The 22612-nt window shown below is 33.5% G+C and overlaps 1 protein-coding gene across 5 annotated transcripts in view; it reads right to left on the bottom strand.

The window, feature by feature from the left end:
- The window catches only part of Fer (FER tyrosine kinase), a 499968-nt gene that overhangs the window by 130019 nt on the left and 347337 nt on the right, over positions 1–22612 (bottom strand). For all 5 annotated transcript variants that reach the window (XR_007109062.1, XM_047555289.1, XM_047555290.1 and 2 more), the window contains 2 exons: positions 18261–18376; positions 15816–15910 (listed from right to left, as the gene is read on the bottom strand). Coding sequence is in view for 4 of the 5 variants with exons in the window: in XM_047555289.1 (XP_047411245.1) it covers positions 15816–15910; positions 18261–18376 (211 nt within the window). In the remaining variant the exon portion in view is untranslated. The remainder of the gene's footprint in view (positions 1–15815; positions 15911–18260; positions 18377–22612) is intronic.

The following is a 22612-nucleotide window of genomic DNA, read 5'->3' as shown; positions in this document are numbered from 1 at the left end:
ATTAGATAGCTTACTCCAGGGAACTGCTGAATTTCCTAAGTTTTCTCTTTCATTTGTATTTCCAAAGTTGTGTGTCTTCTAAGGGTGATATGCACCATCATCAAACACATTTGCTATAGCTCTCCAACAAGTTAGATAGAAGTGGATAGACTAAGTATGAAAAAACGTGGCATATCTTTTTTTCTTACATTTATATGATCTTAGTAAAATGTCTTCTATATTCTTTTCTCTCATTTTTTCTCTCCAATAACCTTTCCCCAGTTTTATTTTTTAAAAAAGCCATTTTTGCTTGAAGGGTTATATGTTTGGGGAGATTAAAAACTCTGTTATTATTAAAAAGGCTCACCTAGCATTTACAAAGAAAAGCATATAGATTGACTGACAATGAGTCCACTTTACACTGAACAAGGAGAATATGCAAATATCAAGGTTTAACATCAGTTACTGCGAAAAATTACAGAAGTAGTCTTAGAATTGCTCAATAGCCTAAATTTATGCCTGCCAGTGGATTAGATAAAATAACTTTAAAGTCTATTCTACTCTTAAAATTATAGATATCTAAAAAGTAAAGTAGAATAGATCAAATCATTCTCCTACCCCATTTAAAAATGTTATTTCCTTATGTTTTCAAATAAAAACAACCAAAAAGCAACACTATGGCTCATCTTTTGGAAAAAGACAACACACATCTCTCTTTTCTATTGTCTTGCAAATAAAAAGACATTTTGAAAGAACACTGATATCTACACCTTCCTTCTTTTTGGCAACAACCTTATAATTTTCCGTGGAATACTGCCAGAAATATCCCAACTTGAACTCAAAAAACTACTCTTCATAGTTTATCATTTCCCATCTCAACTGTTAAAATTAAACCGTTCATAAATTTATCTTTGGTATACTCAAGGGGTAAAGACATTCAAATAATTTTATCATTTAACCCTACGTTGTATACTCTGGTTTCCTACACATCCGAGCACACTTCAGAAATTGTTATTCTACTCATTCCTATCTGGCACTGACAGAATTTTTTTTTTTTTTAAGCTATCTAAAGATCTATTGTCCTCTAAACCACCTTCTTATTATCCACTGGTCCTCTAACCTTGATTTGTCTATTTCCTGCAATGAATTTCTGACTGAGCCATGATTTTGCATGAACTAATTCTCTTACAGACCCACTCCTATTACAAATGGCTATTTTTTATATCTCAGCTCAGAAACATTCTCTTCTATATATGGTTGACTTTTGATAAAATATTTGGTCTGCTGAAAACTATAATTCTACAATGCTTAATTTTTTTGCCCTTAGAATTTGAAGATTTTATATATCAAGGAAAAAAATCTGATCTATAAATAGAGTTTGTTCTATTAAATTAAAATGTAATCATTTTATATTGTTTTAACAGGAAGAAGAAACAAAGTCTTTAGATTCATTTTTAGTTATGTGGCAGTTTGACTAAATAATATAAACAAAAATGGGTAACTATTAGTGCTTTGAAAATATTGACAGTTTTTAAGAAATTGGATATAATTTACTCTGAATTATCCAGGCACTGTAGGGATCTAATATTTCACTGAACTGAAAATTCAATTTATACTTAATGTTACTCTCCAGCTCAGATTAATTTAGGAGAAGCTAATATTTATGAAGAACTTAAAATGTGTTAAGCATGATACCTCACTGCTTGCATATATTATTTCATTTAACCCTTTCAACATTTTATTTCTCCATTTTATAAGTAAAGATGTTGATATTTAAATAGATTAAATAACATGCCTAAAGTCACATAACTTGAAATAGAAGAATGGGAACTTAAACTCATATGGATCTAAAGTCACTCACAAAAATCACTCCTAAGGACACCACCTTCCAAGTAAGACTTGCAATGCACATGAATTTCATTGAGCATTGCTTTAGAAAAGTGTTAATGTGGGTAACAACAGAGCATCTCAGTGACAACCGAGTAGACTCAAAAGTCCACCATATTTTTCTCAATTTTCTTAAGAAATCCTGACTCTACCAGATCTTCTGGAATGAAATTTAGTCAAAGGGAAAATTACATAGAAAAAAAATATTTTCTGATATTCATAAAGAATTATTATGTTCATGAATGGATATGGGGTTTGCTTGGTCACTTACAAACACATCTTTCATATATACCTATTTTATACAAAATACTGTAAAGGCTTCAGAAAGCACAGGCCCCATAGGTTGTCACTGTTTTTTCTAGAAATCTCTTCAATCAGAATCCCTTACTGCCTAAACTATTGTTCTAGATGTCTAAAATATGGGGAATATTCATAATTCTTTTCTATACCATATCTATTTATATATGCATGAGAACAGAATTCAATCTAAAATGCTATCTCCACATGAAAGCAGATATAGATGTACAAAAATCTTTACTAAAGCACAAGAGTGGTAGAGGACTACAAAAACAATTATAAAGCAAGGCATAATCAGGTACTATGTAACTGTTAAAAGAATAAATGTACATATATTGATACAAAATATCTCCAAGGGGCTGGGGTTGTGGCTTAGTGGTAGAGTGCTTGCCTGGCATGTGTGAGGCACTGGGTTTGATTCTCAGCACCACATATAAATAAATAAAAAATAAAGGTCCATTAACAACTAAAAAAATATTTAAAATAATATCTCCAAGATACTTTGTCAAGTAAAAATACCCACATACATATGGTGTGCATGGTAAGCTATCATTTGTGCTAAAAAGTAAAAAGATGGTGGCACATGGGCACATGCCTGTAATCCCAGCAACTGGGGAGGCTGAGGTGAGAGGGTCTCAAGGTCAATGCCAGCCTAGCCACTTAGCGAGACCCTGTCTCAAAAAAAAAAAAAAAAAAAAGAAAGAAAGAAAGAAAGAAAGAAAGAAAGAGAAGGCAAAAGATATGTCTATATGTTTCCATTTATACAGAAATGCTCTGGAATGGTAAAACCAAAAGTAAGCTATGTAAACAACAATAAAATTCCATAAAAATGTAGAAAGAACAACTGTCTTCAAAAAGAGAAATCAAGGGGCTTGGGGTCAGAGATTGAAAGATGGCTATTCATTGTGTTTCCTACATAATCTTGAAAGTTAAAATAAATAAATCCTTCAACTTCCTAAAATACAACTGCATTGGGAATAAAACCCAATTAATTACCCTGACCTACAAGGCACTGCATCACTTCGTCCCTCTTACCTCTCCAACCTTATCTTATGCCAGTCTCTCCTAAACTCACCACGCCTCAGCCACTCTCCCATGTTTCCTGCTCCTTAAACACAAAAGCTTTATCCCACCTCAGAACTTCTGCATGCGCCATTCAATGTGCTTTTCCCAGTCCTTTGCAAAACTGGGTTCTCTTTCAGGTATTAATGCAAATGGTACTTTCTCCCAAAGACATTTCTTTCCTAAGACCCCTAAAACAAATTAGATACCATGTGTCACCATCTTTCTGAGCAGTATTATTTTCCTTTTCATAGCACACTGTGAATGATAAATTTATTTGTAATAATTATCAAATTATTACAAATAATTAAATTTTAAATTTTAAATTTCTCTATTCACTACAATGCTTTGAGGAAAAAAAGATGTATTTTTCACCAATGTATTTAGTATGGAACATAGCTGGCATTTGCTAAGTAGTTAACAAATAAGTAATTCAAATCTCACAAGAATAAGAATGGAAAGTCTTAAAGAAAAATAGGCACTTCTGAGTTTCAAGATTGCTTAAACACAGTGTGATGTGTTTCCAATAAAATATGAATCATTGCATTTTCTGGTTTAATATTAATCAAACTAACTGATTTAGAATTTTTAAAAAATTATAACCAAGTTTACGAAATTCCATCCTAATTCATAGATTCTATTTAACAAGAACTTAAGAATATTAATTTTACTTTTAAAGTAAGTAATTTCAATAAAAGTTTTTCATATAGTATTACCTATATAAGAATCTTATGTTTTTAAAAAGCACTTTTAAAGATGAAAAAAAAATTCAAAAACAGGTCTGAGTCTTTCATCCTGTTCAACAAATGAAATGAAATCATGGTTGTTAACTATGAGAAGGGTTTCTCCCTTAATTTATAGGAACCAAAATATAAAATATAGAGATTAAACCACTTGCTGGTAACAAATATTCTACAAGATAAATTCATTTGGAGGTCTTTTATCAGTGGTCTGGAAAATAATTCCCATACTACCAAAAATTAGCATGTATGAGAAGGGAAAAGGTCTTTAAAAACAGGTGCTAACCTGAAGGTAGAAAATCACTAAAGATGCTAACAGAAAGTCACTTTAATCATTTTCACTTTGCTGCATAAAACCTTTCTTTTGGAATGTAGATACTGTTTCTCAAATTTGACACAGAATTTGGGGAATATTTATTCATTTAGACAAAGGTCACATTTTCCAGGTGTATTTATTAGGCACTCAGTCTCAGGCACAGCTGCGTCAGGTATTGAATCATATCCTGTCTGGAACTGAAATGCAGGCCTATAAATAGTACCAATGACAATCTACTTCAGTTTCATAGAAAAGGCAAATGAAGACCAATAAAGAAAAGGAAAGTTTCACATACACAAAAATCTTGTTATAATGACAGTTTTTAATATTATTTTCATATTTTCAACGACAAGAGGCTTAATATGAAGTATGATCCCTCAAGATGAATTTGTGAAGATATTTTATGTTATACAGCATTTGAAAGCTTATAAAGGGGAAAAAGAAGTACCTAAATGGGAAGAGAGAGATTAAATATGACTAGAAAACTGGTGAAGAAATGAGAAAAGAAAAATGCATAATGGACTTTCAGAAGTAATTAATTTTACTGGTCATAAAATGAACATTTAGCAAGTAGAAGATTGATTTCATCCTTAAAAGTTCAAATTTATGAAGGGGAAGAAATACAAAGGAAAATACATGCTTTCCTGTTTACTTGATACAAAATAGACTCCTGGGCCTGGAGGACCAAAAAGACATGCAGTATTTTCCCTTAAATTTGTCATAAATGTAAGGTTCTATCTGCATTATTTACCCTTGGAAGGTGATGAGGACAGTTGAAATCCAGCATGTATACTTCAGAGTTACCACCACAAGGTAACTCAAACTAAAATAAATCATGACTATGATCTACAAGGCATTTCATTATTTGAACCCTATTCCCCCTCTACCCTCAACTCCTGACACTCTCCCTTTAGCTACTCTCCCCGCTTCCTGCTATTCCAGAAGCCTGAAATGCTCAGCCTTCAGATATCCACATGGCTAGATCCCTCACTGGCAGCAGGCATTTATTCAAATGCCTCACTTGGTCTAAAATTTCATTTTCTACCTATTCCAGCAACAGTTCTACTACACTTTATTTTTCACATCAACCTACTGCATACTATACCTATCTAGCACATTTCTTCTGTTTTTATGTAAGCAACAGGAGTATGGGGTTCTATTTTAACATTTTTTAAAAAATACAAAACATCTGGCACATATAGTAGGGATTCAATAAATATTTGTTGGACAAGTTAATGAATAACCCAAGTCTTAAGTAATGTTGAAGTAAAATTCTAGTATAAGAATACTAGTTATCTATGAATAGAGTGATTTACCTTCTAAATATTAATGCAGAAAGATCATTTCTTCCACAAACTTAAGGGTAGAATTTGTCTTGTCATCATTTCTGAAGTTAACTGACAACTAGAAAGGGGTAAAATTTAGAAATAAAAGCTATCCACTTCTTCCACCAGTCAGCCTGAGCCCAACTTACTACCCTAGAAGCAGTTCCTAGGCTGGAAAAAATGTCTATATGCCTGGAGTTCACACTGGAAACTTTATGCAGACAGGACCTATCAGGATGGAGCAATCATGAGCTGTAAGGACTTGCCCTAATGTCCCTGGGAAGAGTTTGGTTAACATCATGCCAGCTGAAATTGTGAACAGGTTGGCAAAAATGGTCAAGTTTTTCATAATGGGATGACACTTGGGATCCAGAAATGTTCTGTGACTGGAACTAATTGCTGCAGGAAGGATCCTTGTATCAAGAGCACTAGGAAAAGCCCTTACCTTCAATGTCACTGTGACCATAACTGCCAAACTGATGTCCAAAGTGGTTTAACAAGAAATGTTATAAAATGGCCTCCCACCTGCAGTATGCCCAGTATTGACTTATCTGTCAACTTCCCCACCACCCATCACATCTTTTGTATCTACTCCTCTATACACCAAAATATACCATTTTTGTTTTATTGGGACCATTACCCATAACTCTTTTGTTGCCAAAATTAACATAAGCATGGCAAAAGCTAGATGGACAGAGGTATCTACTTCCTCCTCCCTCTCTCCCTCCTGTTGTATGGTTGGAAAGTTTTTTCATTTCTTGTTTTCTGGACAAAAGTTACTCTTCCCCAAAAAAAAAAAAAAAATTTTTTTTTAAAGAATAGCATTACAATCTTTGTTTTGTAGTAAAGACCAATACTTACAGTATTTCAATGCAAATAGAAAAATATAAAACAGACCTTTATCATGAATGCAATAAACATTTTTAAAAAACTGATTCAAATGATTTTCAGTTGTTTTGTAATTATGGAAAAACATATGAACTCTCAACTGTTTTAAAAAAATAACTGTTTTCCTTATAATTCTGATAAAATAAAAATCTTGCACCGATAGGCCCTGTTAGGTTCATACTTATTGGTAGGTTATTGGAAAAAATGATTTTTTGGAAAAAAAATAAGCAATTTTATGTAAAATACAGTTTTTACTTCAGTTGAATTCACTATAGTTTTATTAGCCCTGCTAATGCCCCATTCATATGTACCAAATGTAAGCAGAATGCAAATTTTCTTACCATTTAAAATATTAAACTTTATCTCTAGCAATTTTAAGACTTTTGCAAGTCTAGTAACAAAAACTAAAATAACAAAGCAAGAGTGAAATTCATCAGTACCTTTAAAAAAATGCTTATCCATGTGGAAGGATACATATGGAGTTACAACTCTACACTTTTCTTTCGATCATTAAGGAACTTAAATACCATGAAGACATCTTAAAGATCAGGATCTAAGAGCAATAATATGGTTCAGAGCATGCTTTGTTCTGCTCATCAGCCCATCTACCTACTTGTAGGAGAAGTTTACTCATAGGTACAAGTGCCATCAGAAACTCAGAACTCAAGGGATAGGGATTTAGCTCAGTGACAAAGGGCTAGTAGCTAGCATATGTGCAAAGCCCTGGGTTGGATCCCTGGTGGAAAAAAAAACTGAGAACACAAAAAATATATGAATAACGTTCACACACATACAAGGCATTTGCGATGCAAATATATCACAAAAACTTAATGTTCATTGCAATATATCAACATTTGTTCACTAATGGGGAGGGGGAAAAAAAAACCCTTAGGCACTTCTTCAAAACCACTTGTCAGAGAGGCAATTCATTAACAGTGATTTTTTGGTTTAATTTTTCTTATCCCTCTTCTCTCTTAGTATCAACTTCTGGGAAAGAATGTGAATGTAGAAGGAAGAGGTCCACACAAGAGAATAGGAAAAAGATCACTAACACACATGTGAAATATCAAGTTATCGATTTATGCCATTTGCTTCTTTGCAGTGCTTGGGATTGAATTCATGGTCTGTCACATGCTAGGCAAGAGCCCTATCATGGTTCTATGCCCACAGTCCAATTTATGTCATAATTAAAGTAATTCCAATTTTAAAGGATATTAGTGCCTTTTTTTTTTTTTTTTTTTTTTTTTTTTTTTGGTACCAGGGATTGAACCCAGGGGCACTTAACTACTGAGCTATATCCCCAGCCGTTTTAAAAAATATTTTATTTAGAGAAAGTCTTGATGAGTAGTTTAGGGCCTCGTTAAGTTGCTGAGGCTGGCTTTGAACTCACGATCCTCCTGCTTCAGTCTCCCAGGGTGCTGGAATTATAGGCATTCATCACCATAACCAATTTATTAGGGCTTTTAATGTCAGTAAAGATGGCCAGTTTAAACTGTTGCATTTGTATTTGCTTTGGGATATCAAGCAGCAAATGGGGTACAAAAAGAAAAATCAATTTAAAGATGTTATCTTCTAAATGTTGTTTTGGAAACATTTTATATCACATCAAAAGTATTGTCTGTGATATAAATGACAACTGAGAACATTTATTTTAACTGTCATTAATGTAATATGCTTGAATTATAAAGACAAATGTCTAAGTTCAGATATTATGTCAGTTAACAAAGAAAAAGTTACTCATTCTCCAAAGTGAAATTTGAAATACGCTGAATGCACTCATTTAGATCATGCCAAAATTGTTTTAAAAGAATATTCTATGATCTCTAAACATAAAAAAAATCAAATTTCACAGAATTAGGGTTTTCTTTAGTAACTTACTTATTACATTAAAAAATTCAGCAACAGTGGTAAAATATTTTCTTTGTATAAAATATTAATTTGAGAATTATTTTGTTGTTCTTTCTCTTGACCCCAAAATTGACTACTGTGAAGTGATCTTGGCCATGGGTTAAATTTATATAAGGCAAAAATGCCAGTTCAGATTTGGAGAGCACACTTTTAGTGAGTGCCAGAAGTCACATTCCTTAATCCTTTCTTGGCTCCATTCATTCTTTCTATACTTATCAGGGTGAAAGAAACAAATGGCAGGCAAGTATTCAGAGCGCAAATGCTGAAACTTCGTTACTAAAGGAGCTGGGACGGTCATCTCCAGTGACTACCAATAACCTATAGCTGTGATGTCACATAATTGAAACTAATTGCTAAAAAATGAAAATAAAAATCATATAAAAACAAAATTTCACAATGAATGAAAGGAGTAAAATGCTTATTCTCAAAAAGAACTTAATGTTTTGGCAAAAATTAATGAAACTGACTAGAGAAATTACAAATGGAAATGAATAATTAAAAGAAAGGAATTTTGTCAAATGAAGGATTTTTATTGAAAGCTTAAAGACATTTATGAGAATATTAATAATTGTGTCTGAATTTCTAATTCCCAAATCTCTAGATCATATAAACTGAATGAACTCAATTTTTTTTCAATCATAAACAAGATGTCATGTTAGAGAGATGAGATATATTTTGACAATGTCTAAAATTCAGTGAAAACTCTTCAATAATTCTAAGAATCAAAGTTGTAACTCATTTTAAAATTAAATGAGGTTAGGATTGCCAAGGGTGAGCTGAGAGTGTTCCACACAATACAACGATTAATTAGTTCCAGGAAATTCTGAACTAAAAAGAACATCTAGGTCAAAAAGAAGAGGTAATTGAAACTCTTTAGTGAAGGACAGTGGAGACCCTTTGCTATAATTAACCATCTAGGATTCACACAGACATTGCTGAACCTGGAGGTTAAGGTGTTTAGTCTCCTCTCCATTGGGGCAGCCCTAATTTAACTACATTTATGAAAACAAATGACAGTTCCTTGGACCATACTTATTCCTTTATGTCATAGTTTTTCACTTAAAAACCACCTCTCTTGATTTGAACTCCTAAATAACTTATCTACAAAATAAGGGATCATCTTACAGAATATTCATACTTTGATTTTTTTTTTTTTTTGGTATTCCCCATTACCATTTAGAACTCACTTTTGTTTGATTTTACTTACCCAGCAAACAGTAAGTAAATAAGCTATTGAGCATTCACAGTATTTATAATTCAAGAGATGATTCAAATGAAGACAGGATCATCTCGGAGTATTCTCTCTAAACTTCAATTCTCAAATGCTTACAATCTCCTCAAACATTACTCTGGTTAAAATATAGTTTGGATTTATGATTCCAAGGGGCTTAGTTATCTGACAAGAACAGGAACATATTAAATCTTTGCATAATACATTTTAGAAATGGTTTGCATATTAGACACTAAGCAGTTATTAAATCTTGCTTTTAACCTACTGGTTTTCTAAATTTTTCCTCCACAGCTTGATTCCCAGTAGAGAGAAAAACAAGTTGAACAAAAATTTTTCTATTTACTGAAAAGAGTTATTTACTTATCAGTGCAAAAGGTTGAGATATTATGGAACAGGGGGATACATGTATTTACCCAGAGTGTCTTATACAGGCATTTTACTTAAATTTTCATTTCATAAAAGGATTATATATTTTGACCCACTTATACACCTAATGACAGTGTAGAAGCACAAAGTACTATTTTTCCCACTTTCTACTTAACTGATATGGTCAAGTTACTTTAAGCTTTCTCTTGAACTTCACTTAGCTCATTTTAAGTACAGATATATTAATGTCTGGTAGAACAAATGACAATGTTAACTGAAGTCTCTGACAGCTGTAATATATTACATAAATGGAAAGAGATATTGTTCTATTTATATAAGAATAGAGGCTACCTGGTTATTTCTCTAGCATGACAGTTTTAAAAAGAAAGGACAAAAAAGATGCTATTTTGAAGTAGAGTTTACTATAAGAAGGTTCAAATTTTCAAGAATTTTTTTCATATGAAAATGTGGGTTATAGCTAAAACCTAGAGACTATTTAATCCAGTCACTTCAATTTTACATTTTAGGAAAGTGACACCCTGAAGGCTAAAAATCAAAATATACTAACAAGCCATCACAAGAAATGGTGGAAAGAAAAACACTAAAGACAAATTTTGTGCTTCCCAATTTGTTCTGAAGTCCTTCCTTATTGGACTTGAACTCTTCACCACTACCTTCTTTCAGCACTGGTTTTCAATTACCATGTGCATCTCTCACCATGTTGGAACACAAGCGGGGAAAGAATGGAGAGGCAGGAGACAAAGTTCCTATGCTTCTTTAAAGTCAACCAAGTCTATTTAATTTCTCCTGTGTTCTCATAATGAGAAAAGATTTTCATCTTGTAGTGGAAATATCTCGTTTTCCTCCAAAGGGTCATCATGTTTCTTATAAATTCATTTTTATGAATTCTGAGGTATATATTGGTTCTTCAGTGAGAAAGAAGGGTACAGTAGGAGTTAAATAGTGATATATTAAGAGAAGGGAGTAGAACATAGGAAAAGATGGTTACAAAGAATTAACTTGAAGCTGGCATAAGGTACATCATTTTCAAACTTGCTATTTTGGTCCAATTTCCACAACATTATAAAGTTAGATTTAACAGGTGAAAGACTAAAGGATTCAAAGGCCATGTCTGATCGATCAGATACTCACTGAAGACAAAGAAACATTACTAGTTATTGGCCTTAAATTACCCAAAATTTCAAAACAAAAATTCTTAAGTTTCAGAGTGTTATACTTCATACTGTCATTATGTCCTATTTTAATATAGCAGTTAGTATTTTATCAACTAGAAAATTTAGTAAAGTGTTGAAGGAAGTGGTGCATGTAAGTATATTAGTCTTATTTCTAGTATAAAGAGGAAAGCATTTAATCATTTGCCATTAAGCATGGTGTTAGCTAATAGGAATTTCTTTTTTTTTTTTTTTTTTTTTTTGTGGTGCTGGGGATTGAACCCAGGGCCTCGTGCTTGCAAGGCAAGCACTCTACCAACTGAGCTATCTCCCCAGCCCAGGAACTTCTTTTTTTAAGAAACACTTTATCATTATTACAAAGTTCTTTATTCCTAGTTTCTGAGAATTCTTATAGAGAATGGATATTGAATTTTGCCAATGCTTTTCCACATTTATTGAAATAATCATATAATTTATAGCTATTAGGAATTCATTTTTGAATGTCAAAAAGCTTGTAGTACTGGATAAATTCCACTTGATCATGATGCATTTTTTTATATTGCTGTATTAAAATTGCTTAGATTTTTATATCTATGATTATGATTGATATTAGTCTGTAGTTTTCTTGTCCTGTAATATTTCTGTCTGATTTTAGAATCAGGGTAATGCTGGTCTCAAATGAGAATTGGGATACAGTCCTTCATTTTCAATTTTCTCAGTGGGTTTGAGTAGAAGTGGTATTTCCTTCTTCAAAGTTTGGAAAGATTTGCCAATAAAAACATCTCAGTGTGGTATTTCTTTGGAGGACGTTTTTTTCAAATGACCAACTTAATTCTTTAAAACATGGGGCTAGATAAGTTTTCTATTTCTTCAAGAGTGATATTTGGTGGTTTGTGTCTTTTAGGAATTTGTCCACTTCATGTAGGTTGTCAAATTTGTGCAAATAACAATGCTCCTTTATTATCCTTTTAATGTCTATAGACTGTAGTAATGTCACCATTCTCATTCTTGATACTAGTGATTTGCCTTCTTTCTTTGATCATTGGAGTAGAAATGTATCAATTTTGTTGATCTTCTGAAAGGACTAGCTTTAATTTCATCAGTTTTCTAATTTTTGTGTTTCCCACTTTAGTGATTTGTGACAATTTTTTATACTTATTTTGGTTTAATATGCTCTTAGTCTTCTAATTTCTTAAGGTAGAAGTTGAGATTATTACTTTACTTTCTTCCTTTTTTAATATAGGCATTTATGCTTTGTTTCCCTAAGTTACTGCTATATGGGCATATTACAAATATTGAGATGCTATGTTTCATTCAGTTCAAGGTACTTTCTAATGTCCTCACCGATTTCTTGACTCATCGATTATTCAGCTGTACATTTAGTTTCCATATATTTCAAGATTGTTCAGAGAATTTACATTCTCATAAAATTACCAAGATTTGTTTTATGGACAATAATATTGTCAATTGTAGTAAAAAATTCTGTATACTTGAGGATAATATATACTCTGGTAACATCTTATGAGTGTCCTATAATATTAAGGGAGTATGAAAAGTTCACTGATATGGTTTCAGATTCTACAATGCAGTTCGCCTTTAAGAAAATTTAGCAAAACTGTGATAGGCAGAATTGTGGAATGGCGCCCAAACAGATCCTACCCTAATACCTGGATCCTGTGAATTTGAAAACATACCACTCTCAGAGTTATGTTCTGTCACATGCACAGTTGTACTTAAATCAGGGTTATCTGGGTAGATATGATCTAATTATATGAGCCCCTTCACAAAAGCAGAGAATATTCTCCAGATGGTAACAGAAGCTGAAGTCACAAAATCAAAAACAGTTGGAGGATTTGATATGCCAGTGCTGGCTCTGAAGATGCAAAAACCACTTGAAAAGAAATGTAGTTAGTCTGAAGAAGCTAAGAGATAGTCCAGCTGACAAGATGTGAAGAAATGGGAATCCTAGACTCATAGTTTCAAGGCATAGGATTCTGCCAACAACTGAAGAAGGCTGGTAATGGATTTTTTCCACAGAACTGCTAGATAAAAGATCTATTTGACATTTTGATTTTGGCTTCGCAAGGCACTGAGAATTCAGTCAAGGCTGCCTTCACTTTTTGTTGGGGAAGGGAGGTACTGGGGATTAAACCCAAGGGTGCTTTACCACTGAGCTATATCCCCAGCCCTTTTTATTTTGGAACAGGGTCTCACTAAGTTGTTGAGGGTCTTGCTTACTTCCTGAGGCTGGCCTTGATCTTGCAATTTTCCTGCCTCAACCACCTGAATTGTGGGATTACAGTGAGCCACTGCATCCAGCTCTGCCTCGATTTCTTACCCACATTACCGTGGGGTTACAAATGGGTATTGCTTTAAGCTTCTAGACAGTGATAATTAGTCATCCAGCAATAGACAGCTACTACATTTACTTTAAATCAAAATGCAAGTTTGGATCTAACTCCTTTACTATTTTTCCCCTCCTTCCAAATGATTCTTATGAGTCCAGAATTATTTATCATTGTTTGTTAAAAATAAAACTACCAAATCCTTAAATAAATGATAGGTTGTACAAATTATATAAATACACAAAATGGAATACACTATAACCAGTAAAAGGGAGAAGTAGTACATGGATAACAAAACATTAAAACCAACCCAAGTTGTATTAATAAGAGAAAAAAGCAAGATCTGATAGTGTTATGGAATGATTTTTCTTATAATTTAATTTAAAGGATTTCATAAAATCAAGATAACTATATTAAACATCTTTCTGGAAAAAATTTAAAAATCTGTAATAGCCAACAAGTTTTGTAATATAAGTAGATTGTTGAGTGGAAGGCTTTAATTTTTCATTTTCTACCTTTCATTACCTTTTAAAATAAAGAAGTATCAACAGAGGTTACTTGTCAGTGTCTGAATAAACACTTGCCTGGATTTCATACAAAACTATCTTGTTGTTTTATTTAATTTAAACTTGTCATCTGGAACTTGAATCCATGCTCCTCTAAGTACCCATAAAACCACTCACTTTGCCTTATCAAGTTTTTCCCCCTCACTTCTCAATGGCATTGCTTTTTAACCAGGGGCCTTGTTTGCACCTATATGAATGTTAATATGTATGTAAAACATTCATATCCTATTTTAATTATACACTATTCACTGTTCTTAAAATTTTATGCTGAATCTTTTCATTTTTTTCACAATAGTGGAACTTGCATTAAGATACAGATCCTAAGTAGTACAAACCATTCCAACAAACAATGCCATCTTGATGAAGATAAAGATAATGATCTGTGTATTCATAGTTATATAGTAATATTGTGAATATTCCAATAGGAGGTAAAGTATTATGATAAAATGGGACCAATAATCCTAAATACTGGAACAATTATGTACACGGCATTTAATGGGCAAGTTCCACTACTAGTTTTATTTAATGTATTTTAATGGAAATGACAAATAGTTTTTCATATTCCTTTAAATGTCTTCTTTCAAAATGAATAATTGTTACAGGTAAAACTGAAAATGGTAAATCTGTTTCAGTGATTAAATATTGTACTTATAAACCTTATTGTTGGGACTAATGACATGTTAACTAACTCAGGCTGACTCCTTACTCCCTGGTGGGTGAGCTAGATCAAGGCCTCAATGGCAGTTTCAAAAGTTAATGATGATAAATCAGACCACCATCAGGGATTGGGTAACAACAGTTCTGCGAACGTGATCAGCTCGTGCTTGCCATATAGTCCTATGGGACTCTCGCCTGTGTGAATCCCCTGTGCCTTGCTGACCTTTAAGCTGATTGGTTCCCGCCTAGCCTTCAACCTACATAAAAGCTGTGTGACTTCCTCAATAAACGAGTTCCTGCTGTGACTGGTCTCCCTGACACAGCTGATTGTCCTCCACCTAGAGGGCTGGGTGCAGGCGGTCAGTTGGCCCTACCTTTCTCCGTCTGGCCTTGTTGGGGAGTGCTCCCTTCCCTTGTCGCTGGTTGAGAAGAGCAAGGGGGCTAAAGACCCCAACACCTTATCAAGATCAAATTTTACCTCTGATTGTATTTTCTACAGCAGAAAGTAGACAATGAGAAAAACCTAAAAACACAATCTCAGTTTGAGGCTGTCCTTGTCATGTTAACCAAAAGACCTGGAGGCACTGAAGGTCACCAAAAATACAATATTACCAAATAGCTCCCATTTCTGTATGTCTACATGTCAAAGAAGTTCACAGTTCATAAGTGACCTACACAACCATGAGATTATTACACAATCAAAATAGGGTATGTGGAGATGTACTTGGAAAATGATACACAAGAATTAAATATAAGTGCCATCACTGTTACAAAGTCACACTAAGTAGACTTTCTTTTTCTAAACAGCTTTTTACACATAAACATAACTGGATTCCAAGTGTAACTACACTGTAATAAATCTGTCTCAAAAAAAAAAGTTAGCTGACATTTTCGGAAAACAGCAAAGTGTAATAGCCTATAAAACACTGAGTATATGTACAAGCTCTTTGTTATAGGGAAAATGTTAGACAAAATCCTTGGAAACTTTACAAGGAGAAATCAAAGAGACTGAACATAAAAAAGTAATAAAACATAACATTAAAATGTCATTGTGCAAGCCTCTCAAATCACATTACCTGAAACCAGTTCCATAATGATGTAGACAGGTTGTCTTTGTGTGCAAACTCCTATGAGTTTGACAATATTGGGATGATCATATTGCTTGAGAATTCTGGATGAAAGAAAAGAACAATTGTTATTTGAATACAAATGAATTCCTTTGTCATCAATACTTTATTATTTTTAAATGATGTGCACAAATAGAATTGTTTTAATCATAATTCAATTTTTAAAATATAAATATAACCCCCAATTATGATAAATGGGATGTACATAAACAAGTACTCAAATATTAACAAAATATAGAAGTGGGTCAATTTTCCTTAATTCAATTAAATATTCACTTAAAAATTGTCTACTCTTAATGAGTATCAATTATGTTAAATAGGAATAATCTAGTTTGTTTAAAAGATGTAGAACTTCCTTCAATGTGTCTGGTTTTAGCACCACCACAAAAAAATCATCTCATACTGGTAAATGCTGCAGAGATCATTAGACTTTATAATATTTAAGTGCTTTCTTATCATGATCAATAATAAATGGTAAGACAAAAAAAGTTGATGAATTTGGCAAAATTTTAAAAAACAACCAAGTAACATACTAAAGCTGAAGCAGAATAGAGTTAATTTGGTAAGACAAAACTTCGTCAAAGATTATAAAATAGCATAGGCTCATCCACGGGATTCCAAGTATGATCTAAAAATGAGTTCGATTTGCTCAGAAGCCTATCTGCCCCAATTACGTCTTTTACGTTCAAATTTTATCCACTGACAGTTTTAAATTTGCTCTTATTTGAAAACTACCGTATTCTTACCTAGAATGAAAGAACTTTGGAGAAAGAAAAAAATATGTTTTGTATGTATATGGTTAGATCAGGAAAAACACTAAAAATATTTTAGACTTAAAATGTAATGATTTACAAATAAAAAGATTACAAAGAATTCTAGAGATAGAGGAAAAATTTGGCCAATAACTTTGAGATCACACTTTCTACTAGAAATTAAAAGGAAAGTTTCAAGAATGTTTGACTTTAATCTGAATTATCTTTTCTTAGGTTGGAAGCTGCTTAGTAAAGAAATTGCAAAAAACGTCCAGTATGAACTCTGATAATATTAGATATCTAAATATATTTAGAACCTATTAAAGAACACTCAGAAGCTTGAATGAACAAACTTTTCATTTTTAACAAAAAAATTTCTAATTTTACTTTACAAGAAGAAATTAAGCTCTTCACTGTGCAACAAAACAATTACATTGGAAACAAATTTAATTTTTTTGAAAATGTTAAAACATAGCCTTAAGAATACCTGTGAATAGCCATAAAATAATGAGGCTATGAATTTCAATTATGAGAGCTTGGCTTTTAACTTATATTTTATTGGAAATTCTGAAAACTATGTAAGAAAAAGTTCTCCAACTTTATTCTATAGATAATATTTAATAAATGTATCCCACTATTTTTATCTGTTGCCAGGAACATTCATTTTTAGATAATAAATGGAAAAATGTACATCAAAATGATCCACGTGATGGGACTCAGTTTTCTCCTTGTCATCTACTCTTTACTCTAACACCACAAAAATCCATGGATCCATGTATCCTCCTTTCCCATCATCCATTCATCATTTCGTTCATCTCTCATCCACATGTCTGTCTAGTTTACTCTGTCAGTTACCTGTTGGTTTAGTGTTTTGTAGTATATACTGGGTTTTGCCACTAAAAGAACAGTTTTAACTATTTGTAATACAGGGATAGCAAGGTGAAATATTAAACTTCAGCTCACAGAAAAAAAAAAGAGACAATAAAGTAGAAACAATATATACATTTTTGAACAAATGCCAAACACTAGACTGAAAAGGAAATTTGAGATTCTCCGAAAAGTTAGTAACTGGTAAAAGAGAATCAAGTCAATAATATCCAAGGAGAATAGGATATATAATTCCATATCTAAATGTACATATAAATACCTTAATCATATGATAAAGTAATTTTTAAAAAAAATTTTTAGTTTTCAATGGACTATATTTTATATTTATATGTAGTGCTGAGAATCAAACTCAGTGCCTCATACATGCTAGGCAAGCGCTCTACCACTGAGCCAAAACCCCAGTTCCAATAATGCTTTTTCTAAGAATAATCACGTTGCATGTAAACATATATAGGTCAATGTATTATAAAAGCAAAAATACTGCATTATTTAAGGACATATAGAACACTCACTGCTTTTAAGTAACTGTCTTGCTATGATTGCCTATTGACATACAGTCTACCTCAAAAAACAACTTTGCTTTCTCATTATAAAAGTGCTTACTTAAGAGGGTTCTGAAAGTGCTTATTTCTACTTCAGCAAATCACAATTTAAGATGTCTTCAAACTTACATTTTGATTATAAATACATTGTGATGAATAAATGCATTATAGTGAATTAAAAATGCATATTTATATTACTTTAGAGAACTCACTTGGCTTCTTGTAAAAATTTTATTTTCAATTCCTGAGGAAGATCTTCTTTACATGTTTTAACAGCAACATTAGTTTTATCCTTTAATGTGCCCTTATATACTTCACCAAAATTTCCCTGAAAATAGAAATCATTGTTTGAGATGTATGACAGCATGTAAATCTTTGCTAAACATAAGAAAAACATGCAATGAGACAGTTTGAGTTAATCACAAAGAACTGAGACTATATCAGTATACATTCTTACTGCTGGGCCTCTACTTATCTGAATGATTCTAAACTGTTATAATTCAACTTGTCTAAAACTTATCATCCAAAGTTCTTCCTGACTAAACTGCTTTCTTCAGTTACTAGAACTGTCATTCTCTATGTAAGCACTCAGTTCCTGACTTGACAACACTTTTCATTTTCCTCCTTTCATCTCACAAAGGTTACCCTTATTCAGGATCTCAATCTTCTCATCTAAACTGGTCTCATCTTAAATCGCTCACTCCTCCAATCCATGTACCATAGCACTGCCAGGCTAATCTTTGCTAGAGAAAACTTTGATTCTACTACTACCTTGCTTAATATCCATCCTTCAATTACCATTACTTTCTTAGCCTCTAGCTGCACAGTATAGTCCCCCAATGTTATATGTGTTCTAAACTTATTTGAGTTTAGTGATCACAGAATATGTACCATGGTTTTAATTTATTTTACCATCTATGGAAAAACCCCACCTCCAATTAGAAAATGCCACCTCAGCTTTAAGTCTATTTCCTACACTTTCTCCTTCATGAAGACTTTCTTGATCTTCCCTATACTATGTGTCCTGTTCCTTAACACTCATCTCCCCATTTTCCCTTTGTATTTTTCTAATGGTTTCTGCTTTACATAACAAGGTCTTGATCCCCACTGAGCATTTGAAAAAATTTAAACATTCTTCTGACAAATGTTACCTGGACAGCTTCATAGGACAGCCATTACTGTCTACCATGAAATGTACAAAACTTCATCTCTGCTTTCAGCCTTAGATCCATGGGGACAAGTCTCACTATACTTTTTGTTTATATCAATCATCATAAGATCATGGTCCTGGGTGAATTTTTACTTCCTCCTCCCTATCATCAGATTTTACACACTTCCATTTAATTCTTCCTTCTCTTCTATAGCCAACTTCCACTGTGTCGTCTGGAATTCATAGTATATTACCAACATATCTTCAGTCTACCCTTTGATCATTTCCTTTACCTTCTTCTAATAGGATCCTGTTCCTCACCTGAAAACCACCAAATGATTATGAACTTCCCTTTGTCCTCTAAGGAATACCTTCTCTGCTATCCCCATATAATTCTATGTTTGTCTCAATTTCACATTTCTTTATTTTGCTTTGCAGAGGATCAAATCCAGGCCTGACAAATGCTAGGCAAGTACTCTACCAGTGAGCTACTCTCCCAACCTAATCTTACAATTCTAAATATCAACTATATATCAACAACTATGATATTTGTACCTTTGACACAGTCAAACCTTTGACACACCTGATGTTCACTTTTGTCTGAAGCTTGAGGCACTTATACTGACATCTCTCTTAATCCTCTCACAGATATTCAATTATATAGGTAAATATTCAAATGTATCTAGAACCCACCACTTCTCATCACTCCCAGTCACCACCCTTTTCTAGCATCATCTTCTACTAAGTTATGTACAACTGCCTCCTAACTTTCAAACTCAGTCTAATTTTAACAGTGACCTTTTTAAAAAGGTCATGCCACTGGTATTGGAACCAAAATAGACAGGTAGATCAATGGTACAGAAGAGAGGACACAGACACAAACCCAAATAAATACAGTTTTCTCATACTAGACAAAGGTGCCTAAAACATACAATGGAGAAAAGATAGCCTGTTCAACAAATGATGCTGGGAAAACTGGAAATCCATATGCAACTGAATGAAATTAACCCCTTTTCTCTCATCCTGCACAAAACTCAACTCAAAAATGGATCAAGGACCTTGAAATCAGACCAGAGACCCTGCACCTTATAGAAGAAAAAGTAGGTCCAAATCTTCATCATGTCAGCTTAGGATCAGACTTCCTTAACATGACTCCCAAAGCACAAGAAATAAAAGCAGGAATCAATAATTGAGATAGGTTCAAACTAGTATCCTCAGCAAAGGATACTATCAGCAAAGTGAAGAGAGAGCCTATAGAGTGGGAGAAAATCTTTGCCACACATGCTTCAGAGCACTAATCTCCAGAATCTATAAAGAACTCAAAAAACTCTACACCAAGAATACAAAGAACCCAATCGACAAATGGGCTAAGGAAATGAGCAGACACTTCGCAGAAGATCTACAAGCAATCAACGGATATGAAAAAATGTTCAACACCTCTAGTAATAAGAGAAATGCAAATCAAAACTACCCTAAGATTCCATCTCACCCCAATTAGAATGGCAATTATCGAGAATACAAGCAACAATAGGTATTGGAGAGGATGTGGGGGAAAAGATACCCTCATACATTGCTGGTGGGACTGTAAATTATTGCATCCACTCTGGAAAGCAGTGTGGAGATTCCTTAGAAAACTTGTAATGGAACCACCATTTGACCCAGCTATCCCACTCCTCGGCCTATACCCAAAGGACTTAAAATCAGCATACTACAGTGATGCAGTCACATCAATGTTCATAGCTGCTCAATTCACAATTGCTAGATTGTGGAACCAACTTACATGCCCTTCAATTGAGGAATGAATAAAGAAACTGTGGGATGTGTGTGTGTGTGTGTGTGTGTGTGTGTGTGTGTACACAATGGAATATTACTCAGCCATAAAGAATAATAAAACTATGACATTTGCAGGCAAATGGATGAAATTGGAGAATATCATGCTAAGTGGGAAAAGCCTATCACAAAAACCAAAGGACAAATGATCTCTCGGATAAGTGGATGATGATACATACTGGGGGGTGGGAGGGAGGCAAGAATTGAGGAAGGATGGATTGTATAGAGGAAAAAGAGGGATGGGAGGAGTCTGGGGAAGGAAAAATAACAGAATGAGACAAACATCATTACCCTTTGTACATGTATGATTACACAAATGGTATGACTCTATTTCATGTACAACTAAAGAAATAAGTTGTACCCCATTTGTTTACAATGAATGAAAATAAATAAATTTTAAAAAAAAGTCACACCACATTTCTCCACACAAAATTGCCTACTATCTCACAACTTCACTTGTGATCAGAGCCAAATTATTACACTGGTTTATAAGGTCCTAAAGATCTATACCCTCATCACCACAGATTTCCCTATTATGCTTGCTTAATTATACCTAAACTGCTTTCCTTGCTCCTCCATCTCCAACCCCTTCTACTCTATAATAGTCTCCCTTCTCTTTTCAGGAGATCCCTTTTTAAATTTTTTTTCTTTCCCAGTAGTCCCCTTTCTCTTCCACATGAGAAGACATTCAAGTTCTGACTTTGCATTTGGCTTATTTAAGGTAGCATGATTTTCTCCAGTTTCATTCATTTGCCAGAAAATAACAATTTCATTCTTCTTCATGACTGAATAAAACTCCATTGTGATTATGCCATATTTTCTTTATCCATTCCATCCACTAATGGATACGTAGGCTGGTCCCTTGAAAGGGTTAATGTGAATTGTGCTGCTGTGAACACTGAAATACATAATGAATTCCAGTATTACATATAATTATCATGCACCAAAAGTAAATAATAAATCAGCACATGAATGTGAATGCCTAAATGATAACACTCTTATGTGCAGCTGGGGATACAGCACAAGGTCTTAAGTTTCATAGCCAGCACTGAGGGGTGGGGGGCGGAAACACCTTAGAAGAAACAATAACTCTCCATGAACTTAGTGTTATGGTTTGAATTTAAGTATTCCACCAAAATTCATATGTTGGAACTTAACCCTGCAGGTCAAGAGATAAGGTTTTGCGAAGTAACTGGGCCATGAGGGATCTATCATCATGGAGGATTTTCTGAACCAAATAGAAGTTCTTGAGGTGGGGAAAGGGAAAGGTAGTGAAAATACATGAAAAATCATGCTCTCATATTCAAAAATATTAGATGAAGTGAAGCTACACAGTGTCTCTTTAAGTATTAGTATTACTACAATTGATGAAATTTGGCCAGGCGTGGTAGTGCATGCCAGTAATCTCAGTAGCTTGGGATACTGAGGCAGGAGGATTGCAAGTTCAAAACCAGCCTCAGCAACTTAGCAACACCCTAAGCAACTTAGGGAGACCCTGTCTCAAAATAAAAAATGACAAGAACTAGGAATGTGGCTCAGAGGTTGAGCACCCCTGGGTACAATCCCTGGTACCTAAATAAAAAG

The sequence above is a fragment of the Sciurus carolinensis genome, chromosome 6, assembly GCF_902686445.1.
Source record: "Sciurus carolinensis chromosome 6, mSciCar1.2, whole genome shotgun sequence".
Lineage (NCBI taxonomy): Eukaryota > Metazoa > Chordata > Mammalia > Rodentia > Sciuridae > Sciurus > Sciurus carolinensis.
Note: the sequence above shows the minus strand (reverse complement) of the source record. Positions and strands in the feature narration are given on the sequence as shown.